Source organism: Schistosoma mansoni, chromosome 6 (assembly GCF_000237925.1).
Source record: "Schistosoma mansoni strain Puerto Rico chromosome 6, complete genome".
NCBI classification, from domain to species: Eukaryota; Metazoa; Platyhelminthes; class Trematoda; order Strigeidida; family Schistosomatidae; genus Schistosoma; species Schistosoma mansoni.
The window spans coordinates 12243736-12265846 of NC_031500.1; the positions used below are offsets into that span (position 1 = coordinate 12243736).

At 35.2% G+C, this 22111-nt stretch overlaps 1 protein-coding gene across 1 annotated transcript in view; it reads right to left on the minus strand.

Moving 5' to 3' along the window:
* Positions 1-20858, minus strand: part of Smp_059660 (hypothetical protein) — a gene marked incomplete at both ends in the record, with an annotated part of 22631 nt that extends 1773 nt beyond the window's left edge. Inside the window, 4 exons of the mRNA XM_018798282.1 lie at positions 1653-1837; positions 10360-10511; positions 17210-17506; positions 20490-20858. Coding sequence (XP_018653239.1) covers positions 1653-1837; positions 10360-10511; positions 17210-17506; positions 20490-20858 — 1003 coding nt within the window. The remainder of the gene's footprint in view (positions 1-1652; positions 1838-10359; positions 10512-17209; positions 17507-20489) is intronic.
* Between the last annotated feature and the right edge of the window lie 1253 nt (positions 20859-22111).

The following is a 22111-nucleotide window of genomic DNA, read 5'->3' on the forward strand; positions in this document are numbered from 1 at the left end:
GACTGACTGAGATTGCGTTAACAGTATTTCTAACGGCATTAGACCTTAATCATTTGTTCCGTCAAGTGTGAATTGTCTTCATGTTATACAATCAGTGAGGTTTATGTTATCTAATTAGAAATTTATAGAATACCAAAATCAAACTTTACTAGCCTAACAACTCTTTAGATGTAACAAAGAAATATATATACCTTTTTCAAATAGAGGTATCCAGGTATTAAGGTAAGATCTATAAGCTTTAATGTTTTAATAATGTCTCTCGGAATATTTAAGTTTTCATTACAAACCAAACTCAGTCAGATAATCATTAAAAACCAGAAAGCAGTAGATAGTTAATACGTCCTAATATGGGGCCACTGCTCCTGAGCTGTATATCTAGGAATCGAACCGAGAACTCTTAGGTCATGCGATGACTGCTTAATTTTTTCGAACCACTGATTCGGTAAATAATAGTTGGCATTTCTGAGTAATCGAGCAGAATCATCATCCAATAATGATCAATTTGTCTTTCACACAATGTACACAATATATATATATATATATATATATATATAGGAACAAAACAAATTATGTACCCAAATATGTAGTAGACTTTTAAGTATAAGATAACATTACTGATGATATATAGTAATGCTAATGAACAATTCATACTGTGTTATATTCTAGTGAAGACGTAAGTAGAGGTGACTTCTAGGAACTATTAATGGACGATTATTCTATATATATTCTTGTTTAACTATTGAGTGATTAGATTTATTCTATGTATATTCATCTTATTGTAAGCATCATTTTCATCTATGGATTATTATTATACGAATTACTGTCCCTAAATTATATTCAGTTTATTGATTATTGTACCCCACGTTCACAGCCACATTTGGCTTAATCTTGTACAAATATTATTTTCTATTTTATGATGTGATACGGTCTGTCTGTCTGGTATATAAACCAAGTGTGATTGAAATAAATGATTCGCATGGAGGAAACTCTAATTGGTGTTCTGGACTCAATTGGAAGGGCTAGGCAGACAAGGTACCAATGAGGACACTAGACTGCCCATACTGGTCGAACGCCATTGATTTGGCACAGTATTAAGATTAGACAACTAGTATTTCGATTGGCGGATAATTCAAGTGATAAAAGCGGGACATAAAATCATAACAAATTGGATACGGCCTCCCAATTTTTTATAAAGTCATAACAGTAAGAAATCGGATAACCTAGTGTATAGATAAGTGAAGTAAGATAACAACTCACTGAAGACAATTGGTGAACGGTCGCTCAAACTTCGTGGATTGGCTGAAGTTAGAAATTAGCACCGTTGGATGCCGGCTCAGTAGTCTATCGGTTAAGTGCTCTGGCGCGAGACTGGTAGGTCCTGGGTTCGAATCTCGCTCGCTAGGCGGGATCGCTGATGCGCACTGCTGAGGAGTCCCACAATAAGACGAAAAGGCCGTCCAGTGCTTCCAGGTTTTCCATGGTGGTCTAACTTCAATTGACTCACGTTTTCAACTATTCAAGTATAGATAAGTATCTAATATCAGTACAAATTAATTGATTATGTAATATCGCAATGATAATATACATATAGAAATTTAAAAAATAAATTTACCTACTAGCTTTTTGTAGCATATATTCCGAAATTTCAATACCATAAACATGACCATCATTTTTAAATTTATTCGATTGAATAGTTGATGTTGAAATAACATTTTCTAATATAAATTTAATTCGTGAAGATTTCCAATGATTAACTGTAATAGGTGCAACATATTCAACAGCTAATTGAATACCATCACCTTGTCCAAATCCAATTTCTAATACATTATCACCCGGTCTTAAAACAAAAAAAATATTAGAATTGGACAACACCAATTTGATTTATAATAAATTACAGTGAACAATTTAAAATATAAAGTTTATTTCACTTGGTATTGTTTTTTTGAATCTTCCCACTGATGTTTAGGACTGGCACTTGTCAGTCTCCTATTGGCATATGTGCATACTGTGGGTATTGCCTCGATATAGCCTTAATTCACAAGCATTATAAGCAAAGATGGATAGTGGAACGTCAACTCTGTGATGCAGGTACATCCAGCTGACGAGTCCAAAAAATAGGACGAAACGCGCGACATGGATTCCACTGCTAGCCACTGTCCATCTTTGCTTAGAAAGTTTATTTATTTTTTATTATAGGAATCATGAACTGATTCTCACACGCAGAATCGTGATTGTACACTGCTGAGATGTTTCATACTAGAACGAAACGACTGTTCAATGCTTTCAATAGTAGTTTAACTTAGATCAGTTCATGATTTCTATAAAATTCAAGCAATTTCGACAACCTAGTAATAAATTTTTTTAGTCAAGTTGAATTGTGTCTAGTAGTGGGATGGGATTGAACAGATGAATATATCCGCATTACAGTGTTAATGTTTACATCGGAACTTAAATACAGTACCTTTTGCTTCAAACGTTTAATCAGTCATCTACTGAACTCAAATCCTTACTAATAGTGACATAAATATCATACCGACTGAATAAGTTAATAATTATCAGAACTAAGTAACTCAATGGTTAACGCGTTACTATTTGCTGCAAAATATATGTCTGAATCGTCATGGACGTAAAGCTGATGATTTCCAAGTAGGACGAAACGGACATTTTGTATTTCACTGTTGGTCACAACCCAAGTTTATTAGAGCTCGTAGCTAAGTGGTTATAACTAGGTAATCTGCTCAAGATCCATATACTCCATCAGAGACTTATCAATTGTAGCCCTGAATAACAACAACGGGAAGCTACAAACTCATACTAAGAAAATTAACATGTTAGTAGATGTTTGCTAATACTATTGAGCAGTAAGCATTACAGATAAATGACTCAACTTTTAACCAACACATTACATGTTCAAACATCGCAATAACCACTGTTTTAAGCATGCACGTAGTATAACTACACCTAAAATAACATGTGAACTACTGTTAAGTACTTTGTCACTGAATTGAATCAATTAATTATGTTCCTGAAATAATTAGTAACTGGGAATACAATACAATTTTAGGATATTATTCAATTGTTTGAAACAATGAGTACAAAGTTAGAAATGCTCTAAGAACACACATTGCAATCACTAATATCCGAAAGGTATAGAAAGTCTGTTTATGACCACCATACAATGGCTAATATGACCCGAAAGAGAAATCATATGGATTTTGTATTATAACCTTAGAGTAAACATACATATAAATGTTTATTTAATTAGTGACATAGTACATATCTATTGTTTTCAAGAAAATTAGTAAACATGATTATTTACACTGAATAATTTGTGCCATTACACATCAGATAACAAAATACTGATGTACTATTAGGCACCTAATCAATTTAAGTTTTAATATATTAACATACTCTACGTAAACGTATTTTAATAATTAAAATATATTATCAGAAGGGGTTTTGTGGATAATCGTATGCTCACTAGTGACTGACTTCAAGAGGTACTTTCTGGAGTTTTAGTGAGAAGCAGTAACCAATGGAGTTCAACCACGTCTGTTGTGAGATAGGAACTCACTGAAGACAATTGGTGAACGGTTGCTCAAACTTCGTGGATTGGTTGAAGTTAGACTTTAACACCATCGGATGCCGGCTCATTGGTCTATCGGTTAAGTGATGTGGTGCGAGACTGATATGTCCTGAGTTTGAATCTCGTGAGGCGGGATCGTGGATACGCACTGCTGAGGAGTTCCGCAATAGGACGATACGGCCGTTCAGTTTTCCAGGTTTTCCTTGGTGGTCTAGCTTCAATTGACTCATGCTTTCAATTATAAAATACTTTAATTTGAACCTACAATCAAGAAACCATTGTGTAAGCTTAACTGGAGTTTCTATTTACAAAAATGTAAGTATTTCGTTTTCTTTACCGATAATAATAATATGTTTATAAATTAGGTAATTTAACTCTAATTCTAAAAACGAATTAACATAAATCTAAAAATTACTAAAGATCAGGAAACACCTCTCCTTCAACTCTCTCCTATACTTAAACGGTATTTAGGCTAACCATCCTTTCTTCAGTGATCAATAAAAGTGAAATATCTAGTATTTCCGAGGATTTTTTTTTAATTTGAACATCAGCGCTGTATATAAAAGTGTAATTTTTACTAAGGATTTCATTTTAATCATCCGAAACAATTGACAAATGTCTTTCATGAAAATGCTACTGTAGCGCATTCCAACTTGCCGGATAAAAGAAGAAAAACAAAGTGGAAGTTAAAACTTGAAATAAAATCCTCAGTGGAAATTATGCTCTTGTATGCAGTACACACTTACCAAATAATGAACGGAAAAATACTTCAAGATCCGCTTACGTACTGAAGATTTTGAGAAATGGACAAGTTACAAATTCATGAACACATGTCTTATCTCGCTTAAACATACATATAATTTCCAAATAACCCGAAGAAAATAACATCAATAAATTGAGAGACAAATAAGTCCAATATATTCATTCGCTTATTAATATCTTCCGTAAGTGGTTATTCTTATTTATGAATTGGTTGGACCTAGAAATTATAATTTTTTCTTTGAAGTGAATTATTATACCAAAAGGAATATGTACTTATTTATATAGTATTCAACAAGTATAACTTTTAAGTAACAGTAACACAATGCTTAGATATGATTCTTTTAAGGGATCAAATTCTAGGGTTGTATCAAAAAAACGCTAATTATTTTCTTATCGACTTGTGGTCATATCCTTTAATTTGAGTTTGGAAATCGCCCTTATCTGATACTGATATATACAATTCCCTATAAGCGAACCCAACCAGCTGCTTGAGTGAGAATGCTAAGGGTACGTAGGAAGCTTTTATTGGTTGACAAGAATTAAAACATATACATAAACTCATCCATTTAACATAGACATGTTTCCCTAAGAAAATTAAGCCAGATCTCCAACCAACAACGTACCTGTCTTTCTCTCAGATAATGCCCTGGTACAGACGAGAGAGTGGAGAGTCTGCCCTCCCTCTCGAAATGCTCTCATATGGCCACGCGAATATATAGCCTCTGACAGGGAAGTCCTACTCACTGCCTTCTCGTGGCGGGGGTGTTCTTCACAAAAGTGAGAGGACGAAAAGCGAATTTCCGGTGCTTTAACCGGGTTGGTGGATGTGGAGGATCCACCTAGGGGAGTTGGAAAACCCTGATTCCAAACCAATGGTGCACATGGGCTCCAGTATCCTGAAGGAACAAATGGCGTACGAATCAATCATTCATCACCGGCTACCATGGGACTGCATCTCCTCACGATGCTCCACTGCCTTGTGGACTAGACCTTTAGGTGAAAGGCTCGGGGTGTGGGTCCCTAAGAAAACCACCTGCTTCAGTCTGGGCACCTGGGCAGTATCACAGCCCTCACACAAATCGAATGAGATTTGTGAGGCGCATATTTATCTAGTGCTTTTTTGTACCAATATTTATGTGTTTAAATAAATAAATAAAACTCAGATAATGAATCTAAACCTTGAAAAGCAGAATGAACCCATCAGTATCTCTTATTTACCATTCAGCTTGAATAAACTGGTAGGTTTGATGAGTCCATTTCATCAGATATATATTCAGGTAATTTATATTTCAGGATAGTATTCAGTAAGTATAACTTTCTAACGAGAGCACTACATTATGTTTACATGGTATTTTTCAAAAGATTGAATTTAAGATTGAACATTTAAACCAATTCTCATTGACTTGTTATTGTGTTAGTAACTTTTTTTTAAATTTAAGATCCGCAAAATTAAATCCTGTTTGTAATGTTGGTTGATTGTTTTTTGGGGGGTCTAAACAAATCAAATGAGATTCGAACTGGTAAACTGTATCATTAGTTTTCGGGCAACAAATCTGCCTTATCAACTAGTACATACACTTGTACATGGCTTCAAATTTAAATGATTGTTTCTATTATTATTAGGATGCGTACTTTGTGGATATTGTTCGACTGAAAGATTACGTGGTGGACTGACTTTAGTGTGACAAACATTGGAACGTGGTAACGTTTTAAAAGTGCGAACTGACGAGTCCAGAGGATGTCGAATCCAGGATTTTCAAAGCCTTATGGAGAGCGTATCGCACTTAGACCAACGGTTTTGGCACGCAGTTATTCATATTTTTTTTCTTTTGAATTGGACGAATTTACGGTACTGTGTGACTAGCATCAGTTGACATTGATAATCATTGTGTTATTCTTGACACGACTTAATTCCGCTGTATTATAGTTTTTTTTAAATTATTATCCTACTTTTATTAACGTTTTAAAAATTAAAGGATATCCACAGGTCAATAATGTTGTGTCTATGTCTCTATTGTTGAATTTTCAGTCCTATTTCTAATACTTGACAATCAGGAAACATTGTAATTCGCGCAACCCAAAGTAAGAACACGAAAGACTGGTGCGAATAAAGTCTTATTGACTCTTTAAAATCGCGTCCCCAAACACGTCGCTAATATAAGTCGTCCTTGAGCAAATACATACTCATTTATACACAGAATTTTACATACAACAATATGGAATACAGGTAAAAATACACCAAGTTACTATAAAAAACACACACTGCTTGTAGTTCACCTGAGCTGACACGAGGAATATAAATGTCACCCTTGACGAGGGTTCACATCTTTTATATTGAACGGAGTTCATGTTGGATCGAAACGAAAATATTGACCAGAAATAACGTCACATTTAACCAGAGTTCACACCTGTCACGCAGGACGAAATTTATGTAGAAGTGATAAGAAAATCAACTGACCAGAAATTATGTCACCTTTTATCCCGTTATATGAACTAGTATTTGATGACAAACGACCTCGAAGCGTTGATCATGTATACTGAAACCATCGAGTGAGTTACGTACTAAATAAAGATGCCAAATAAGTTAACGATTTAGTAGATTTTCATTAACTGAGGTGTTTGGAACAATGCAATCGCATAAGCAGCCATCACTTGGCTATAGTGTATTATTACATATTATCAATCATTATGTGCACGTTATCCATTAGTTTGACAATCACTCAATGACTTTTCGTCACAATTCATAAAAGGCTAATTCATAACACAAATATATTTGTTGCATCTCATAGCCTGGGTCAGTTAGATATATTGATTTAAGGTCAAATAATAAATGAGAGATGCTGCTAACGGATTCATGCTACCGGTCAAGATTTGGCTTAATAATCTAAAGGAAACAGATATATATGAGTTTGTGAATACATTTCAATTCGGGTTCGCTTCTTATTCAGTCAGTTAACCATATCCAACATAAAATCTGGAAAATGTGTACATCAGTTCAAAATGCCATACTACATTCGGACTGCGAGACGAGATGTCAAGATAAATCCCAGAGTATTAGAGGCAGAAACAATAATTAATGGCAAGAGAGAAGACTAAGTATCCAAGATAATATTTGAGAAAATATAGATTAGTGAATTTGTAAAAAGATTTATGAAGGGTTTAGAAACTTAGGAACTAAAAAAAGATAGAGTGGATGGATCCGTACCATCGCGGACGATTTTGAGCCGTCATTCACTGTTTCTAACTATTAGTTACGATAATCACACTGACCCTAACCATGCAGTCTGCACCTACCTGCATACTTCAGTCCAATAGTCAGTTTACTCATGGACTGATGCCATGTCTTGGTAGCTTCTTACTCACTCTTGGTTTTCTCATCAAAGTAGCCAATCGGGTTCACGTATGTATCAGTATCAGACTCGAGTGACCACTCAATACAATAAGATTCAGTTGTTCAAAATAAATAAAAACGAACAACATTATTAAAATACACTATGAAAGATTAGACTCCTTAGTTGAATACAAAAGAATGTTCATTTATATCTGTTGTCAGTACACAGTAAAAATAACAATTGGCATGTCAAAATGAAACAAATTGTTGCACAATCATGAATTAATGGTCCAACTGGTAGTCGATTACAACCACTACAACTTATCTGTCATAAAGTTTACTCACTAACCATATAGTTATTTTTTAATCGAACAATGAAATCGGTTTTAAGGCATTACTGAAATCTCTTTCTAGGGTAAAAAAAACTATCACAATGCAAAAGTTATTTGTCTGTCCGAATAGTTCGATCGTCCCACGATGGAAGGACACATAACTTCAAATAAAAAAATCCGACACCTATATAACCAGCAGCTGGAGAGTGGAAGTTTTTTATCAAATAAAAGCCAGAGCAACTAACTACTGATAAACCGATGTTGTGTAACATGGATCAGGCGTTTAATTTATGGATTATTTTCACCATTACTGTTATTATTATTGTAGTTTCGGTAACTATGTTAAGCCCATATACCTTATTTTAGCTTCTGGACAGGCTAATTTATCCATTCTCCTTGAGTGACTTCTTGACCTTGTTAATTATTCACTTATCAACCTTGACTGTTTTTATATGGGCGTGTGTGTGTGTACACTTCTTATCCTATTCATCACATGTCTGTAACTTATTTTTATCTGGCTATAAATATTGATTAATGCTTGACCAAACGAAGTTGGCTTACACACCATCTCCACCACGCGTCATTTTTCTTCGCTTTATTCCCCTCATTTCCTGTCCGGATGAGTGAGTGTACAAAATATATGTATTCAAAAATCCATTTTCGTATCCAACTTATTTAATTCCGTTATTCACCAACGCGATTTAAGTCGATGAAGTATACGAGGATATCCAGGATGTATATTTCGATAACAAGCAATCAGAAACGATCATATCGGAGTCAGATATAGGGCCATTAAATTATTACTAACTATATTACAAAGATCAGGAAATATGATCGGATCAGACTGTTGTTGATAAAGAACTAAATACCAAATATACAATGAACAGTAAAAGGTTATAATATTTTTAGTCATTATCTAAATGAATGACTGTTGACTGACAAATTACACTATAAGTATAGATCATAAAATTTTTACAGAGACATCCAGTGACACTAATTCTCCTTATCCTACATGGGGCCAGTAATCCTTTCAAGATTTAAAATAGACCTCGTTGATGTGTGCCAACTAGAACGAAACAAAGGTATGACATTTCATATTTATGGTTAAGGATATCGGATAACATGACTCAGAATCGGTTACAATGAAGTAGATACATTCACTATTTGTTGTCCTTTAGATCACGAGTTATAGATGCAAACATTTTTCTAACATAGGTTTGAACAGTTAGTTAGTATCACCCGACTTAAGACTTAAGGCTGAATGTGAATGAGAATTCCCACTTAAGCTATGATACGCTTAACCAATCAGATCTATCAAGTCAAAGCCAAATGACAAGTGAGAAATGCTAACGAATGTATGCTATTGGTCAAGACTTAACTAGACTTTCTGAGTAAACGGATATATCAGCAGGGGCTTTTGTGGAGATTTTAGTAATTTTATAGTTGACATCATGAGTCAATTGAAGCTAGACCACCGTTGGTTGCTGGCTCAGTGATTCTAGAGGTTAAGCTCTCGTGCGCGAGACTTATAGGTCCTGGGTTTGAATCTCGCGAGGCGGGATCGTGGATGAGCACTTTTGAGGAGTCCCACAGTAGGACGAAACGGCCGTCCAGTGCTTCCAGGTTTTCCATGGTGGTCTAGCTACAATTGACTTATGATTTCAACTATATAAACAGATATATCCCATTGATTGAAAATCTCTTAATTTTCTTAAGTCGAGTATATATATATATATATATATATATATATATATATTAATAAGTTGAATATATATTATCTTTCTGTGCTAATCACTAGAAGCTTACTACTCACATTTAGTTTACACAATGAAATATCTGATTGAATTTGAAAATATAAGAAGAGTATCGTTGGAATGATCGTGAAAATTTCTCGCAATAGACAAGAAAGGCTCAGAAAACGTTAAGAAGCATTTTATTCAATCAGCGTTTGACTAGAAGTTTTGCTAGAAACATCACGAAAGTGAAAAGTCACATGTAGAGTTTCTGATTGGCTGATTACTACACTGATACTATGTTTAGTAGTATTCTACAATTTTCAGGAAAACCCAAGGACTTCTGAAATACTATAAAAATCCTATATTTTCTGTACATGAATGAACCTCTGGAGTAAAGTGCTTCTCGCACATTTTGAGCCTTTTCTCTCGTGTTCAAGTTGCTGTATAGTTTTAGCTTGGGGGTTATGAGATTAGCTTAGGATCGGAGTATAGAGTTCAATTAGCAAGACATATCAAGTATATGTAATGCTAGTAGACTTAAACAATTATAGAAATAGAATCAATGAAAAAATAATGAAACAATTGAATTAGATAAATACATAATAAACTTACTTCAAATTACATGCATCAATAGCTGCAGCAGTTAATAGTTTATTTTGTTTTTTTAATTTGTATTGATAAAGATATTTGGAATAGAAATTAGATGTAGGTTTCTTTAAACTACATGAAAATTGATGAATGATATGTTGATGTAATTTATTAGCCTATTGTAATGATTAAAACAAAAGTAAAAGTTTATATCAGAAGGGTTTTTTTGGAGATTTTAGCAATTATATATATATATATATCTTTAAAATATAAACTTTTATATAGTTGAGATCATGAGTCAGTTGAAGCTAGACCACCACGGAAAACCTGGAAGCATTGAACGGCCGTTCCGTCCTATTGTGGGACTCCTCAGCAGTGCGCATCCACGATCTCGCCTCGCGAGATTCAAACCCAGAACCTACCAGTCTCGCGCCAGAGCACTTAACCGATAGACCACTGAGCCGGCATCCGATAGTGTTAATGTCTAACTTCAACCAATCCACGAAGTTGAGCAACCGTTCACTAATTGTCTTCAGTGAGTTGATATCTCCCAACAGACCCACAATAAGACGAAACGGCCGTCCAGTGCTTCCAGGTTTTCCATGGTGGTCTAGCTTCAACTGACTCATGATCTCAACTATATAAAAGTTTATATTTTAAAGATATATATATATATATATATATAAACAAGTAGTCTATGTAGATGATAAGTTCAGAAGAAGTAGATGAAATCTATTAGTAAAAGTGTTCTTGGACATATATATCCAAATATTACAAAAAAGGCTTTTCCAACTATAAAGAAATTTGAATAACTGAAAGTTTACATATGATTACTTAATCCTACTGTTTTCAATAGAAAAGAAAAACTTACTATCTTACCGACTTAGATTATTTATTCGAGTTACTATCTCATACTATTACCATATATACAAATCTCACTCTATTGTTTTACATTACAAATGTAACATTTTTCACTTATTAACACACATAAATATGCAAGTATATTTCAAAAAAATCATCTAAGTCAGTCAGCTACAACGTAGGACCAGGCACACATATGCATCGGTTCAAGTTGCCACATCTCATTGACACAACAAGATGAACACCGAATTCATAGAACTCGTTACTTCAATGGTAGTAATATATAAAAGAGAGATTGTGTATAAGGATATAATACAGGAAGAAAGAATTAGTTAGTAGAAATAAAGGTATAAAATAATTTTATTCTCATGGTTTAAGGGAAGACAAAGAGTGTACACACCTACGTCATTGTGATCGATTATGAACCATGTCACCCAGAGCCCCCAACCATTGGTTACGATAGTCACGCAGACCCCAACCAAGTAGTCTGCATCTACCAACATGGCTCAGATTAGAAGTTAATGAGTTCAAGAACCGATGCCACGTTTTGGTTTGTCCGCCCCTAACTCTCTTCCAACCATCCCCAATACTGGTAATCGGTGTTCAGGCATACGTAAAACGTGGCCCAACCATCTCAGTCGATGAAGACTCATGACTTCATCAACTGATTTACCATCATTTCCTAATACCCTGTGTCTAACCTCAATACTACTTACCCCGTGATCCCAGCAGTAACTTACGAGTATCTTCTACTCTTAATGGCCATGTTTCACAGCCGTGAAGTAGAACAAAGCGAACTGCTGCGCAGTATACTCGTCCTTTAATTGATAGACGAATATCTTGTCTTCGCCATAGGTGACGTAAGTTGGCAAAAGCCAGACGAGCTTTTTAAATCTGTGCAGAGATTTCGTCAGACACCAACCCATTAGGGCTGATCAGACTTCCAAGATAAGTTGTCAACGCGTTCGACTAATTCACTCCCTATCCTTAGTTCAGGTGTTGACACAGGCCAGTCCTGGAGTAACACTTTACATTTCATTAAAGCTGACTAGTACTCACTAGGTTATTATTTACATGACAAGATAAGTTTGGCCTTTATCGGGGAGGGGGGGTTACGATGATTTCGATTGAGTGAATTAACTGTTTGAGATTTAGTTTTACAAACACACATTGAAGACCAAACAAACATTATCTCTTTCGTTTCATTTTTAGGATGTGAATCGTGGAAATTGTGTTGACTACAAGACAGGTGATAAGATAAGTTAGTTTCGATGACTCGCATAGTTGGCTATTATACTGAAACAAACGGCTGGGTGTCACCTAATAACAAAAAATATAACACATCCTACCCAGTTAAAAATTTTAATTAACCAAAAACTAATTAGAATTGAAGCTTATGGTTTGATATGACTTATACTGTCTTTTGGACAAACGAATCTGTTAGGATAGGAAAAACAGGTGAAAATGAGGAACTTGGCAAGCTATTCTTTGAGGCTTCAGTATCTGAATTTTTGGTGTGTGCTTATCAACTGCCTTAAGGTATTCTTTATGTTTCCTTAATTGTAAGCTTTTATTCAGGACATTAATTTTTGATATACATTTTGTCTTTCGTAAATTAATATTGATAAGAGTATAGAGTAAAAGTATAACATAGGGAAGAGTCAATCAAAATCGGGAAAACCGTTAAGGTTTGCGCGAAATCCGAAAATGAATGACTTTTATCTTGCATGTAAGTCTTGTTCCTGAAATCCAACTATTTTGACCGAACTAAACCTTAAGTCTTAGGTTCTAAACATCTAACCCTAACCATAGATAATATGAGGACTCCTACAGATCCGTTTGCATCCTTGTGAGGATTATAGATACGGATGCCCTATATGCATACCGACGAATTTATGACTTCATTTTCTCAATTTACAGACAGAAGCTTTGAAAAACCTCATTAAATCCAATAATTACGTGAAACTTGCTTATGCTTTGCAATATTGTTCTTTTATTTTCTCATCATTCAACTGCATAAGCTATTTCCTGATTGGTTGAAAGTTTTTTGGCTAATTTCAAGCTCGTTCCTACATCATACATGCTCTTACCAGTGAAAGTCATTCATTTTTAAGTTTTGCCTAAAAGCCTTGTAACAGTTTTTTCTATTCTAATTGGCTCATCCCTAACTACTGACAAATCTGTTATTCGCTTTCCTACTATGTCATAATTTTCTACATGCTTAGACTTACTATTGGTATCATTAATAAACTCATGAAACAATATAGAAATCTTGTATATATTCAAGAGGACGTCATATAAAAGAATTAGACAAGTGAAAATTAAGCTTGTTGGAGTGTTGAGGTTTTCAGTACTTATTATTCAATTTTATTTAGGACTAAATATAAACGATTGTAGCACGCCATTTTGATGACTGTGTGAGGTTAGTCTCAATTCATTGTAACCTAGCACAAAAAAGTAACTAGTTGGAAGAGCTTATAATTTTCTGATTTTCTTCGAATCTACGTCTCCGGTATCTTATAGCCCTGTGACTAACTAGTATTGCAAACAAAATACTCATGTCATATGTTCAGTAACAATCTTACAAGACAGGAATTCTTAATCATTTTATATGAAGTAAACTTATTGATATTATACTATTTTATGGGAAAATACGGAAACATATTCTACTCTGACTAACTTCCATTCATACTAATAAAAATAGTTCTAAATGATGTTCGTACCAGAGTTCTAAGATATTGTATAAACTTTCGGTTGATGGACGTTTGCGGCCTTCAATCCACAATGTGTACTTCCAGATATTTTAAACTATTAACATAGTTCGCCAAATCTATTTTAAGTGAACAAACTGTGATATACAAGCAGAAACGCACCAAAGCACTGAAGTCGTCTACACTAAACAGATCTAACAGTAGTACTGCCTACGTAACTAACCATTGAGAATCTTGTGAAATTACTAACCATACCTGCCACGGTTCAGTCTGAACAGCGCATATACTCTATCATTTAGTGAAGGAAATCGTACAAAGTATTAAACTCAAATGTAACAAGTAACACATATCTACACCAACAGATGAAAGGGCTTGTTTATTCTGATTATACATAATTACAGATGAATGACTGAACCAAATATTTGTCATGATGTGAATTTATCTCAATGACTTATGCTTTTTTTTCTCAACCATTAAACTTTTCGCAAAAAAATTTAATCCATTTTAAATTATGTAAGTTTTTTTATTCACTTAAGCACACCAAATATATATGCACTATACAAATAACTCAATTTGTGTGAGGGCTGGGTTAGTGACAAGGCACCCAAGCCGAAGCAGGTGGTTTCCTCAAGGGGCCGATCCCCGTGTTTTTGACCTAGAGGTCCAATCCATAAGGCAGTGGAGCAACGTTAGGAGATGCAGTCTCATGGCAGCCGGTGACCAACAATAGGTTTATAGGCCATTTGTTCCCTCAGATTTATGGAGCCCGTGTGCACCAATGGTTTGAAAGCAATTTTCCAACTCCCCTGGTAGCATCCTTTATGTCCAGTAGCTCGGTCAGAGCAACGGACATTTGCTTTTCATCCTCTCAATTTCGTAGACAACACCCTCGCCTTGAAAAGGAAGTGGATATGACTTCCCTAACAGTGGCTGTGTACGCGTGACCATGTGAGGGCATTTCGAGAGGGAGAGAGGACTCTCCCCACCCCCAGCCATACCAGGGCATTTGGGTGCAACTTAATAATAGACTCTCACTAGAACCAATTTAGGGTTACTGCCTATCGCAACCAGAATAAAGGAGTAAGGTTGTCCATGGGGTCAGCAACCGTAACCCATAGAAAACAATCTTGCTAAGAAACGCTAAGCAGAAAAAAAACATTTTAGCTCTAATGATAGACATGATTGGTGTGTTGATAGTCGGATTTTCATTAGGTTAAAGTTTTATTTGTTTATTTATTCTGAGTTAGTATGATGTATATAAGAAATGTAACCTGAAGAAGAAAGTAATATTCTCTTTATCATTAAGCATCTCACTAAATGTAAATTGGTGTCTTCCAAAACACATTTTTGATACAACTCATCTAGCAAGTATACATATTCATATACCTCGGGCCTTGAATTACACTACCGGCTAGCGATAACCAATTGTTTAAACCGTGATAAACGAAGATTCATTCAAACTTGTAACCCTGTAACTGTGAAACAGAACAGCTTTATACATCAAGCAATTACTTTGTCTTATAAGTGTTGATTATACAATAATAACCAGAACAGAAAAGCTGGTACTTTAACAGCGGTAAAAGATTTTTACTAATTTTCAATTAAACATAGACGATTACAGTGTCTCCTAAATTTTGTAAGTGTTAAAAAACCTAATATGTAAATCGAAGTGAAGATGAAAGTACGCTACTACAGATAACGTAGTGGGCTGAGATACATACGGACTTTCTTAGACATAGAAACAATGTTCTATAGCTTTTATAAGAAATGTGTAACTTTATCCAAATCAACAAATATTGAATGGTTACACATTTTGTGAGACGGCTAATAAAAAAAGTCTTACTTAACAGACATAACAGATTTTAGACTTTTTGACACAAAAGAAGAGTACCTACCGAAGTTATTAGGCAAAACAACCCAACAAACAGTTATAATACTTAAATGAACACAAAAATCCCAGGTTAACATACACTTGAACAGAGATGTTATCGAGTAGCACAAACTTCATACAAATATCAAGAAAAAGAAGAATAAAACTAGAAAAAATTCCTTCATTTATATAACACAACTTGCTACTGATACAAATGGAAATGTAACAGTCCAAGAATAGTTTTATTTTTCCGCCAAAGAGATTTGTACTTTCACTGAGAGTGAAATTAGATTTATTTTTATGACAACATCTCTTCCATAATGATGTATTGTTTTTTTGTTCAAAATCTAGACAGAAATATATTCAAATATAAAGTTGATAAGATCACTACGCGAGTTCAACACATGGTGTTAAAGTATATTCCGGTTTAACCTGGAAAACAAACAAAAAATAATCATATGTTTGATTGAATAGACGGAGTAACAATGCAACAAATCAATTTACTTAATATGTTTGTGTTATATATTGCTAATATGCTTACGTCATGATACTGTCGTTATTTTAGTCCGGTTTCTTGGGACATGTTCTTCACTACTCTTTATCAACTCACTTAATGCGATTATTATCATACAAACCACAACGCTACTTCTTAACTACTTCGGTAGCCATTCACATAAATATAAATGGAATAATTTAAACGCGCACACTTAAATTCGAAAACAGTATTCACTTTTCCGGATTAGTATGGGAAACTTCATCGGACTACCAGAGCTAATTATAGTCCACAAAGGATGAAGCACAATAAGATGTCATTTTGGAACTGATTTTATAAATCTTACTGCGGTACTTGACTCAACACTCAGAAGACAAAAGTTCAGCTTACAGGTAAATGTACCATTTTACTGACAACTGAGGTTTAGAAGCATCTATAAATCAATACAGATGTACGATGACTATAATTATCAACTAGTTTCATACTAATATTGGAGTTTCGTAGGTAGTTTCAGTAGCTATTTAACCAGGTTAATGAAACATAAGTTAAACAGATATGATACAAATGAGCGGAAGAATAGGATTGTTACAATTATTAATACGGTAACCATCGATTACCCTACAATAACTTGTTAGGTAGGATAGCTAATAGAAACTAGGATGTATTTTGTAGAGCAGTGGCTAAGTGATTAAGGTGTGCGACTTTCAGTCAGTGAGTCGCTGTTTTGAACCCCGCTCCACCTAATCCCACGATCGGGAAACGGCCTAGTATCACTAGACTTCACTTCAAACTTAATGTGTGGTTACCAGCCAATTACAAGGATCAGTATCTGGTAAATGAGTTACATGACAGGGAAGAAATTGGAAATATATGAACTGTGTATTAGCAGCTTTAAACATACTGTAACATCAATATTTTGCGAAAATAAATTTTATTTACCTTGAAGGGAGGACCATAAGCAGGAACTACCCAATCAGCTCGTTCCAAAATTAACATACGGCTTTGACGCCAAATATTGATCAAATTTTCTTTGTCACAGTTACTTTCTCCATGATTCCCTTCCATTATGTCAAGAAAGCTTACACGACTAGCATCTTGAACATCCATAAACAAGTTCCCAGTAACAGCTATACAACATGATTCACGACACTCACCCGTCTTTAACTCTATGAGACGACCATTTACTACCAAACTGACTTGTGCACCTCTCCGACCAGGAGTTCCGATAACACAAAACTGGAAAGAATATCAGAAAGATATCTGAAATTATCAGTTGAATCTCTTCATTTCAATCAAGTAATGGAACCATAAGCAAGGAAATCTACTTCATCAGAATGCTTTAACATAATTTTGTAGATCTATTTACTCATCATACATTTTTCATATGACGTTCAATCTTATGCATTCACTAGTTAGAACGATGAAAAGTAATGATGACAACTGACAAATGAAATAAACAAAGTGGACTTATAAGTAACAGTTTCTAGTAATCAATATCAATCTTAGGTTGGGAGGACTATGAGGATTTAAAGTCACACAAAACAATTAAGGTAACTAGTAAAAACGGGTATAATTTATAACTGAGTTCCCGTTACTATTTAGTCATACAAGCAAGTCTCGTCCCCAAGTTACCTTTACTTTTCAAACATAAGGGGAAAAGTACCGAAATACAACAAAAGGGTATTTGAAATGATTTTAGTTATTGAGAGGAATTTATGGCAATAACATTCCGACATAGTACAAAAGTAACAGTAACGCTCCTATGATGGATATAAAACATCCCAACTTATGCAGCCTAGTAACAAGTGAAAGCAATAGCTGCAAAAGGTGTCCCAGAAACAGCAAATACACTACCCCAAGGACTTTTGGTGTTTGATATGACTGAAATTGAAAGGACTCAACTTTACAGAACCAAAAACAATTCACAAAAAAGTTGTGTGGACGACATCGAGTAGATATTTTCATGTCGAATTCTCAAACCAATTAGACCAAAATAAATACAGTACGTTTTTCTCAGAAAAGTGAGCTTTTATTATTTAGACAACCCAGAAGCTCCAATTACCTGCACACAGCTGGCAATACCTGAGTTCATTTCATTTATCATCAACGTCTAGCTTTGTTTTCATCTCACTAAGTTTTTAAAAGGATGACAAAAAACAACTTGAATGTAAACGGGTATACAACCCACACAGCAGTGGTGGAAAGCGGAGGCAAGACATTATGATGGGCAAAACTAGAAATTATCAAGTACGCTGAGAGCCTAAACGTCATAAGTTAGTGGAACTATTATTGAGAATTGAACAGTGTTCTATGTTAATTTTAAATCACTGAGACGATTGCGCATTTCGAGTAACCGTTTAACTGGCTTTTGGCTACTTCTGAACAGAGATGAAAATTAGACGTCCAACGCTGTAAAGACTATTTTAAACCTAGGGAGAGCAGTAGACTTTAAAGGTCTTTAAGATCAGTGATCTCTGTTTGATAGAGCGATTTAATTAAGCCATTTCATTGATTAGTAAATTTTGATATACCATTATTCAGAGAAATACTAAAGGAATGAACCGACCTACTGAACATGCCTAGATTGACCCTACAAATAGACAGCATGTGAACAGGCCATATTAGTTAGTAATCTCGTTCAACAAAAATGATTCTAATATAATTATCAAATAGCTAGTTTACACTTTTCAGTTTTCGATGCATATGCAAAACACCCAGGTAATCATATCTACAGACTGAAGAGAATCTATTGAGAATCCATGAACCGACGGTGATCAGGCCACCGTGACGGGTACATCTGTGTCAAGTGGATATCATACCATCTTACTCCACAAATACAAGTACACTAACAACACGACTTAGTCTATTTAAAATGGGCACTTGACATTGTGAGGAATATGTCCAAATCAAATTTCACTAAATAGTATCATAGCTACAAAAAAACAGTATATAGGTGTATATCTGGTAGATCAGTATAGTTATGACAAACTGTCACTTAAGTAGTTCAAGCACGTAGACTTCACAAACTAAAAAGGAATAAGGAAAAACCTGACGAATATCATCGGTTATAGTCTCAGGGTATTTCACTTTGAGCCAATGTAAAAAAACTACACTTGGCATGTCCTTTATAAATTCATACCACTAAAAAGCCTATCGTCTGACGTAGGTACATCCACGTGACACTAACAAAAAGGACGAGAAAGTATTTGTTTAACATAATTCAAGTTTTATTATAGAACCGGGTATCAAGCCTAAACTCTGGTTAGTTTTCTCAAGTTTTGTTCAGAACAGTGACAGGGTACTAGACAATTACACAAACACAACGGCACACGTCTCGGTGTTTCTGCAGATTTCAGCTACCTTTTAGGATGTAAAAACTAATGTTATAGACTGCAAACTGATAACGTCTAACCCTGAACTGCAGTCACACCTAAGTACCAAGTTACCGCAATAACCTTAGATTGTTAGACAATGACATACTAGTAGCGAATTTTGTTGGGATTGTGACGAAATGAATGTTTCTGTAGTTGGTCTGGAAAATACTGAACAGAATTTAGGAAAATCGACAAACCTTCAGGTAAGTACTTAAGCATGAGCATTTCCATCCTTAAATAAGCGTAATTATTAGACTGCAATCAACAACAGTGAATATCATCAAGTAGTCGGAAGAATACCCTTCATGTATCTGCTGCAATCACGTGGTCAAATGTTGTCTTTTGTAATTTGCAGTCACGAGTTTGTGAGATTATGGTTGCTAAAGCACAGCTCATACTGATAGGGCATTGCGCAAACAAGTCAGATCAACCCAGGAAATCAGGAAACATGAAATACTAGGTCAATATAGTAGTCCGATAACAAACATCGTAGAAGTTAACAAGACAAAGACAATAAGGGAAAAACTACAAAGTCAACATGAGAATTGGGAGCGTTTTAGTTTGAAACGAACTGCTATCCGTAATGTCACTCAAAACACAAACACAATTCGTGGTCTGTGGTGTTAACTAGCACAGCGGACAAGGTGACGAAAAACTTTCGTATCAGTTCACACTGAATTTGAATGTTAAACCACTAGTGAACAACCGATGATTGATGGATATCTTTTAGACGTGATAACCCACAACACAAACTACGGAGATGACGCAGAAGGGACGAATCTTAAAACAAGAGGGGGAAATTTCTACTCTCTTGTTCAACATTTCTATAAACCACAATAACTTACATTTTCATCAAATTCATACGGTGTTATTCCACAAGCAAAATCATGCTCCAAGAACTTGTCGCCTCGCGTTTGTATGTCGTATCCAACAATCATTATGTCGGCACAACTGAATGTACTCATACAACCAACATGTTCAGCATGACCATCTGTACATATGACACCTTTGATGTCCTTTTCAGGTTCGTGAATTCCCGCAGCTTTGAGGGATGATAACAACTCAGGGCCATTCCAAACAGACCCAGGGTTTACCACATAGGCACCTGCTGGACCACGAATGAGTACTGTATTACACTTTCGATATACGTAGTCAGAGGATCTTGCATAACTTCCTTCATGGAGCAAAAAAACTGAATAATCGTCCGTACCCATTTAAATGCACGTGAGAATTTTAATTATAAGATTTTCGGTCAAAATTAGGATGAACTTGCAGTGTGTGAATACAGAATCTAAATAAAAAGTAAATACAAGCAAACCACCTAGTAAGGTTGTTGAATCAATTCACATGTAGTGAAATTAGAAAACGTATGTAGTAACACTAAGTGATATATGAATTGAAAAACTGCGAGTCTGAAACTGAAAGGAGTAGAACACTCACAAATAGAAGCAGTGTCTCAATAACCAGGTGAACCAAACACTCTCCAACTGCTATCAAAAACTCTAAGAGAACTGAAGCATCTTAGACACGAAATGTGTGATCAGGCTTCTACAAAACTACTTGCCAGTGTTTTCGCTTAATACACAGATATGCATGCCCTCATAACTTTTGAGGATATACTGGGTTTTCCTCGATACTTCCCCAGACTTTGGTGGAAAACTGCGGTATTTTACGACTTAGGGTTAAACTCCCAAATTTTCACAAAATTACTTGGAACCCTGCAAAGTCTGGGTGATTTTTATGATATTAAAGCAATTTGTTGAAAGCCAGTCTTGGGGATTTCGCCGACTCTTATTCGTAGGGAAAATCCCCAGACCGGAGAAAAATTCGAGTTTTTGTCGCACTTCGACAAAATTTGATGAGATTTTCTGATGTAGCTTCCCCAAAAAGGGGAAATTGGCCTAATTGAATTAGCATCAAATCAGAAATTGTGAATAAAGGAGAAGTCACGTTAAGAAACACTAGGTTACATGTAAGGAGCTTACCGGTTTTGACTCAAACACCCAAAATATTGAGCGACCAGACGTATAACGGAGGGTAAGAAGGGAGACCGGATTGCCCGCGAGTCCACAGCTTTCGAGAAATCAGACTAACGCTTCTTTTCAATATCCAATATCTCTCTTGGCAAGTTTGTTTAAAACACTTGAAGTTTTCGCGCTCGCCAGCTGTTGTTTCAGTACGGCTCTAGGTCTTTGGTAATGAATGTAAACTATCCAATATTTCGGTAACCAAGTGGTGTAAGCTTATCTGTCTCAACTAACATCTTGTAATTACCGTATGGTTCCAGACTTTCTAGTAGATAGTCCGACCACTCAGTGGCATTATCACAAATGGATCTGACTGCCTTTCATGGGTTAGCACACCTTGAATGTAAGTTAATGTGTTTGATTGATGGAATTAGCAGCTAACATGTCACTGGAAGAAAACTGGTTGGTCGCAGTGCAAAAACTGTAAAATTACAATACAT